This window comes from Ascidiella aspersa, chromosome 2, assembly GCF_963924565.1.
Source record: "Ascidiella aspersa chromosome 2, kaAscAspe10.2, whole genome shotgun sequence".
Classification (NCBI taxonomy): Eukaryota; Metazoa; Chordata; class Ascidiacea; order Phlebobranchia; family Ascidiidae; genus Ascidiella; species Ascidiella aspersa.
In genome coordinates this window covers 11,723,563-11,731,706 of record NC_139448.1, presented here as the reverse complement: position 1 = coordinate 11,731,706, position 8,144 = coordinate 11,723,563, and the positions used below count along the sequence as shown (strand labels likewise).

The window sequence follows — 8,144 nt, the reverse complement described above, 5'->3', positions numbered from 1 at the left end:
GTACTTAGCGAGAAAAGGTTTAGAAAACACTTTTCACTTCAGGCTTAAACGAACCACAGTAAAAGCGAAAGTGTTCTCGGTACTAACGTTGTGCGCAGTTTAATTCAAAGGGAAGTGATGATAACCTATCACGGTAAGCGTTTGAAAAGCTGTTGTTGCAGCGTGTTGTTTCGAACTAGCGGTGCAACTTTATTGCGAATTATTCTGGCGTTCATTTTACGCTACAATTACGAAAAGGTATAAAACGAGGCTACGCCCGACAGAAAAGACACAGGGCTAGCATTCGAGTAAGGTGCTTGCTTTGTTGAAAGTTCACGCCTGGCCGCGCAGGTGACGTCAGTCGTCATCAGCTGGGGTTTCTGGATGTCGGTGGTAAACAAAAACAGCTGAAACGGTAAGTTAACGTCGCAGAGTGGTGAAGCGATCAGGCTGGATTGTGGTGTACAAACGTGGATAGCAATATGAATGTGTTTATTGTCACGTTTATTTGCCTACGGGCTGCTTAGCCATAATGTAATGCTTTCGCGAAAAAAATGTCCAACTGTTCGCGTAATCTTACATCGGCAACGCTATTCATAGCTAGTTTTTCAATAGTTCAGAAACTACGGTTAAAATTGCGTCCGAGCAATGCTAAATTAGATACTTTAAAATAAAGAAATGTGTATTGGACATACTTGGCTTTTCGTTGTAATGTTAGATTAGCCAGCCAATGGGAGAAATTACATTTCCTTATTGTTTATCCAGTTCCTAGAAAAGTGCCAAATCCCAGTGCAAAGTTGTTAGTCATCTTTTGCACATAGGTTGGGGTCTGCATGAATTTTCATGTACAGACCAGGGTCCACTACACCCATCTACATCTACTTTAAAGATAACATTTTACTATGTTATGTTTTTTTTTCTAATTTTTGTTTAATTTTTTTGTTATCGTTTTGGTTCATTGTCAACCGTTCACAATTTTACAGCCTACAATCTTATTACAATGTTTAGTTTTGTATAGGTACTGTACAAAACAGTTCAACTAATGCATCAAGTCTCCTGAATTACTTCTATATTTATATTTTGTTCTCAGTTAATACTGCAAGGTAGATGTATATAACCTGCTTTACTTTATAAAAAAATGAACAATATTTTTGTATATACGTTTTTGAAGGAAAGTCTATATTTTTACTTGGTAATAATTAATCAATGCACCCAGTAACAATTTAACAGGTTAATTAAAAAATAGAAAAAGGACAACTTCAAAGTGAAAACACTGCATTTTATTATTGTGTTACTGTCTCTCCACTTTAATTATATCGATCTACATTTGATTGTAGGAGTATACATTTCGACATGGTGCTAATTACCAGGTGTTACACTTTAATTGGTTATTTAGTGGAACGCTACAGTCATGTAGGCTATTTTAATTTTACAACAATTAGTTTAAACTTCCATGTATATTGGCTGAATATTTCAGAGAAAAATTGCGTGGCAAATACCTCTGCCACATATAACACAATTGGTAGTCATTAATGTATTATAAAGTCATTTGAGTTGCCAATTTTTGAATTAAAAATATAACCTTTGAGCTCAGTTAACACAAACTTTATTAGATATAATAAATTATTTACAAGCAGACCAATATAACAATATCTCTGAAGTCCAAATTGCTCATTTGTAGTAAAACATGTTTATTTAAAAAAATCTGAGTTTCAAAAGAAATATGATTTATACACATCTAATGTGTCCAACCCGTAGGATAAGAAATGTGGAAAAAGATATTTCTGCAGTGTGTAGAATATTATTTGTTGTTTATTGTTACATGGCAGTTAAAATAAGCAGTTAATGATAATTATTTTGTTAAAATAAGTTCTGACTAATGCATGAAATATTTTGTTGGAGATTACCTCATAAATATAAACAAGATTTACACAATCACACATATATTAAATAAATTTCCAACTAAAATCTTTCAACCTGTAAACAGTCCAACAAATAATAAAATAATTGTTTCTATATTTGTATACCATAACAACAAAATATAATTTTTGGTGTGATTTAAATATAATTTTATTTCATTCTTGTGTTGTATATGCATAATTAAATTTAATAGAGTATACATGTCAGCACTAAATTGTGTAAAATAAATGTACTGTTTCTGGGAAGGTTTGTCAAACCTATATTAACTTGCTACAGTAGAATTCCTACATCAAGTGGACGTTGACATGGTAAGTTTACATTTCAGCCTTTAGTTAATTTGTAAAATAATATCTTAAATACTTTTAAATAATTTTTTCTTAATTACTTTTAAATAATAATTTTTTTTGTGTGTTTTTCATATTAATTAAAATATGTTCGTTGTTTATTGAATTTGATAGATCTAAATTGGGGTTTAATGGTGAACTCATTTTCACATAACTGGCACTCAAGTAAAGCTACCTAAGTCCAGATTCAGTGTTTGTTTTTAGACTTCCCTAAAAATGTCACCATTTCCATGTATCAACAAAGCTACCTATTTTCTGTCAAATTACCTGTCACTATGAACAAAAGCATGCTGCACCAGTTTATTGTGTGTTCTTTTGATTGATTTTGAGCACTTCCCGCTGGTAACAACACGTTTCCACAGCTTTTTGTTATTATTAACCTGAGATCAGCAACCTAAAGAAGCTGCTTACCTGCAAACTTACTTTTCTGTGGCTTGCATATTCTCACTTTGTACCCGTTTATCCATCCTATCAACCTTAAAGTTTTTTGCATATGATTTCTCAATACACCTCTGTAACTTGACTTTTGTGATATACCGATTTTTATTTCAGGATAATGCCAATCAAGAAAATGAGAATGCCTCCAACACAGATCTCCCATTCGATTCACTGCCCTATAAAATGGCCTTACCAATGGTGGCAGTCGGAACTTTCATTCTAGCTCTAAGCTTTGCCTTCTGTTGCTACCTTGCTAAGTACTTACCATACTTGTGAATTGACAGTTTTGCACAATAATGTTAATTTAAGCTATAATGACAAATAAATCTATATAATATTAAGCCTGTGTTTCAAGAACTAGCCCCTTACTGTTGTTTTAAAACATTCTTATTTTTAACCTGCAACTTAAGTAAAAGAAAGGGTTTTGATTGTGTAGATATTGATGAGTTAGTTAAATAAATTTTATTGTAATCTGGTTAACCGTCATTTCACTGGAGATATAGATTGGTCCTAATCCTAAGATTCCTGTTTTCTACAAAAGCTTAATTTTTTATTGTTTCCTTGTCAATTAATAGTGTTTATATTTTTTCTGCATGTATAGGTTACGCCGCCATCGGGGCACGGCCAGTGGCTATAAAAAGGTTTGTTTATTTGTTTTGTATTTTGCGTTAATCTTGTTTGTTGTTATAATTTCAATGTTTTGCAGATCCAGATGACACTAATGTTTAACAATGATTTGTTTATTTTGCAGGTTGTACTCAACAAAAACAAAGAAAATCCCCTGCAGGAAACCAAAAATGAGGTTTTTAAAATATTTGAGCATGTTAAAAAAACAATTGATTTGTGAGAAGCCAGAGTCTTATGCGTGCATGAACGATTATCGAAACAAGAATAATATTTAGATGATTATGAAAATTTTAAACTAATGTTATGATTCTAAATTGTGTATGTATAGCATATTTATTTTGCCTAATTTATCAGTAAAAGTAAATATTACAATAATTCTATATAGACATGTCCAGTTTGTCTCGAAGACTTTAAAAACAAAGAAGTCCTTGCAATTTGCCCCTGCAGTCATGTTTTTCATAAAAAGTAAGTTGTTTTTAAACTTAACTAATTATTGACAAAAGTAAAAATCTTTTGGCTATATGATATGACTTTTTGCTCCTAATAAAAATCTTAACCTTGACCTTTTGATAATATCATCAAGGATGAGTCCATTTGGTCTGATAATATTGCAAAACACTATGCTAAATGGCGACAAAGGTACATGTTGTATAGTGTAGCACACAGGTTGAAAGACAACAAATCATCGGGGTTTTCCATATGTTAAGAAGTTTTCTACTTAGTGCCTCCACTGGCTATATCAAACATAAATTTGTTAAGCCTCTCCGTAAAAAACTTCTGATTTAAATTTCGAACGTGCTTCGATTCGTAAATGTTGACTATTGTTTGACTTTTAACAAAAAATAAAATTTTTTATGTGTTTATACTTGTGATGTAAAGTTTGCAGTTATTTATGCAATTAGTTGCTGGCATAATTGGATGTTTCATATCTTATGTAAATATTAAAAGATGCTGCCCCGTTTCTTGGCAAAATTAAACAATATTCGTAATTTAATCAATTTATGATTGGCTGATTAGTCAATCCCATTACCATAGAAGTGTATCTAAGTTTTTTTGCTATATACACAAAGGTTTTTGTTTTGTTTTGTTTTTTTATTAAAATATTCTTGCTTCATTTCCAACGGAAACCCAAGACCCAAACCTATTGACAACATTTTAAAACAATAATTCAACCTGTCCTTTTTTATTAAAGCCTATTAATAAGAACAGTTTATACTAATTTACCTTTACAGTCAGTGGCAATAATGATTGCTGTTACAATGTCAAGTTTTGTCAACCCTTTGGAACACAATAACCGTTTTTTGGGGGGAATTTCAATAAAAATATTGGCCATTTCTTCGATAAAATCTACATTTCTCTGTTACAAACGTCTCATCATGCCATCATTCGCGTAAAAAGATGTTTTCACTTATAATGCGATTTGATAGGCGTTCTCTTAGGCTTCCCCACAATACCACATTGCTCCCAAAATGACAACTTTTTTTCCGTCAAAAAGGTGCCTGACAAAGTGGCTGGCCGTGCGTCCGACATGCCCGATGTGCCTGTCACACATCTCCATTCACTACCACAGCGCCCACCACAACAACCCCGGCAGCTCGGCCACCTCCTTCACTATACCAGCCACTATGGGGACTCCCGCCGGTCTCTTTCCGAGTCAGGTCTAGGCGCAGCAACTTTAGCAAGTTCCCGTTTGTTCGGCCGCTGCCGCTCCGTTCTTGTTTTGCGTTGTCTAGTGTAAAACTAAGCGCGAGCCTTTATTGTGTTTACCTACGGAATCGACCGACAGACGCTGTGTGTCATGTCGGTTCGACAAAGTGAAATTCGTTCAGCTGCGCTTTTCCCCCTATGACGGTTGTTAGACCGCCGCTCTAACCTTGCACATCACACTACTGGGGGAAGCGTGCGCTGCGCAGAGCAACGCCTTCGCTCTGCTATTTACCGTTGCTCCCCGTCGCCACTTTTTGTCTGTTGTGTGTAGCAGCGGTTGCTGCTTGATCGAATATCAGGTATCAAGTTCAACCGCATGAAAAGGACCGGTCTCCATTGCAGAACTTTCTTGATAAGAATGCCACCTGTAAACCGGCCTGCCAAAAATTGGAGCCATGTAGTTTTCTTTTGTGGGCTGCAACGAAATATACAGCGTAGAAAAAAACGAGAGACGGTTGACTTTTCAGGGCCACCTCACTTAACCAGTTGTTGTGCTCCGAACCTTTCAAACACAGCGCCTCGTAAAGGCAACCTGTTTGCGGTCGTCTCCCGACCAAACCCCCGCTCCCTCTCTCTTTATCTAGCAACGTCGGCGACGGCACTGGCGCTAGATCACGTGCTTTCAGCTCTTTGTTCTCAAACAAGGGCTGTCTGGGCGCATTTCGCCGGGTCGGGTTGTCAGCGCACTGTCGCCGCCTTAAGGATACGACGGCTATTGGGTTTCGATTTTCCTCTCCGCCCGCGGGTTTTCTTTCGGTTAAGTTGTCCGGCCACTTCTTAACGCCGAATCACCCTTTCCGCCGCGTTTTCCTGTCGCTTTTTCTCTCGCTCTAGTAAAACTAAAAGCTTGCTGCAGACGACTTCCTTTTGCACCCATATAGAAACCGTGTGCTTGTCGTTTTTGAAGTGGGCTCCTAAACCGGCTAATCTCCTGCTTGCTTCGCACCGTTTTATTGACCCGCGTTATTGCAGGTCATTTTCGAACGCAAGCTGTAGCCATTTTTTAGGCACTGAACTCTATTTAGGCTGGGATTGTGTTGTGCTAATTTGCGGCAATTGCATTTGGTATGCTGTCATGTTTTAGTGCTTACAATCACTCGTTCTAACCCGCGGCATCAGGGGCCCTAAATGTTAAATATATGTTTTTATAGTAAAACTTATGCTTAGTTCCGAAACGAAAATACCAAATACGATAAATAATTTACAAATTAAAACCTATTACATATCGGCGATTTCCTCTATTTCCTCTATTTCAAGCGTAGCGCAAAACCTTATAAACGTTATTATAAGCTGTTCCCCCCTACTTATTTAGAATTAGTCGTTTCGCTGCAAATGCATGATATCGTGCTAAAAGTGCATGGTACTGTGACGGATGTCATTGAAACAAACGCAGCCATGACGACCGCCGTCACAATCGCAAAATCGTATGAAGTGCCGAGGGTCCCATCACAAAACTGTCAGTTGCCGCACGGGCACTTCGTACACGAGCGGCGCGCCGACAGAAACGTTGATTGGCGTTTGTGTTCGCGGAAGTGCTGAAGGCCCAGAGCCAGCGACGCAGGTTCAATCTAAAAGCTGCTGCCAGAGGTCGGCTTTCAATCCCCAGTGCATTGGCTGCTTCCACATTGCTAGACCACGCACTTGGCCTGTGCAGCGTTCTGGGGGCAAGTGTACTACTTGGCTAGGCTGCCGTTGAGCGTCTTACACATGAGCCGCGTTGAATTGTTGTTGATATCAGGGCACTTTTGTGGCCCAATGGAAACTCCTTCATTGTCGAGCAAGGAGCGCATCGCCGATACCGCTATTGAGTTACATTGTTTTGAAAACACGGCGCATAGCTTAGCTTATTATTTCGCATTGGCACAGTTGTGCCCAAGTGTAAATCGCATCAAATGTAGGAGAGGTCGCATTCCAGTTCGCGGTAAAGTATGACAACTTTAACCGAAACGCAGCTTAATTAGCAAAACGTTATAAAGTAACTGGTTTTCCATTGGCGCATGGTTATAAGCATAGATTTACTTCTTTGACTGCTGGAATTAACGTGGTTCGTTTTGAACTGTTCAAACTAGCAATTTCAAGCGGGCAACAGGAAAAAAGCGAAATCCCGATTATTACCATTAGTCGAGTTGCCGGTTTGAGCGCCGAGACACGCTCCATTTAATCGGGCGCCTAAAATGTCGCGTCCTTCCTGCGTGTTTTATTGGCTCTGGGCCACCCGGCTGTCATTGCGTCCAGCACGACGAACGAACGAACGAAAACCGGGCCGCTGTTAGGCAAAGTAATTGTGGCCTTGTGTACACACCGCTCGCACTTTCTCGCCAAAAGTGGCGTCGCGTCTGATCGGCTGCGTCTTTGCGAGGGGAAGTTGCGTCATGCGCCACGCAATCGCATCGCGGTTGGCAAGCGCCTGCGCAATGCAAACAAATAGTTGGGGGGGGGCATTTGTGCCTTCCCTGGTATAATCGCGTCAATGTAACTTTTAATAAGAGCTTGCTTGTGTTTCCACCTTATCTTGTCGCGTCCTCCAGAACGTTTTGTAGGCGTGGAGGTTTTTACCGGCCTGGGGGTCACTGGCAAACTTAGTTAACTCTTAAGTCGTTTACGCGAACAAAAACAACGTAATGCAAGACAAATAAGTTTTCGATGATACCCGTGCCTCTTGGCAGCCCCAAGCCTGAATTTAACAAGCTAAATCGACTGAAAACTACACTTTAATAATATTTCTCTTTCAGCAATCGGCGGTTAACGCTTTTAAAACAATCGCGGCTCAGTTTGGAGTCATTCACCGACAATCCGACATCGTTTCAATACGCCGTTAAGTCAATACAACCCTCGGTTGCCGGCCATTTAAAAAAATTGCTTAAAGGTCACAACCCCGCTCAGTAGCTCGTATACGCTATTGTGGTGCTGCGAAGACGCGGTTTGCTTCACAATACGTTTCGCGTTCTCGTTTGTGGCCGAAATGTTTGTTTGGTTTGCGCGTTCCCTGACACTAGGTAGCGTTCGTCACTTTGCATCTGCTCATGCTGTACCCTCAGGCTTCTCCAACCCGACAATTTGCCTCTGTCGAATCCGCTGCTGACAAACCGATTAGTTTTAATTTCGATCGGGTCAGATGTTTAGTTATAA

At 38.8% G+C, this 8,144-nt stretch overlaps 1 protein-coding gene across 1 annotated transcript; it reads left to right on the top strand.

Annotated features, from left to right (window-relative positions):
* Positions 1-2,103: 2,103 nt before the first annotated feature.
* LOC146163673 (RING finger protein 24-like) lies at positions 2,104-5,001 on the top strand. The gene is made up of 6 exons (XM_083382447.1): positions 2,104-2,207; positions 2,796-2,938; positions 3,283-3,322; positions 3,433-3,483; positions 3,694-3,773; positions 4,804-5,001. The coding sequence occupies exons 1-6, from the start codon at positions 2,205-2,207 to the stop codon at positions 4,970-4,972; spliced, it is 486 nt and encodes a 161-aa protein (XP_083238573.1). The 5' UTR covers positions 2,104-2,204; the 3' UTR covers positions 4,973-5,001.
* The last annotated feature ends 3,143 nt before the right edge of the window (positions 5,002-8,144 follow it).

Excerpts from the sequence above, each read along its gene's own strand:
- LOC146163673 (XM_083382447.1), top strand. Across the intron at positions 2,939-3,282 it reads TTCTGTTGCTACCTTGCTAA|GTTACGCCGCCATCGGGGCA; the intron begins GTACTTACCATA and ends CTGCATGTATAG. Across the intron at positions 3,774-4,803 it reads AGTCATGTTTTTCATAAAAA|GTGCCTGACAAAGTGGCTGG; the intron begins GTAAGTTGTTTT and ends TCCGTCAAAAAG.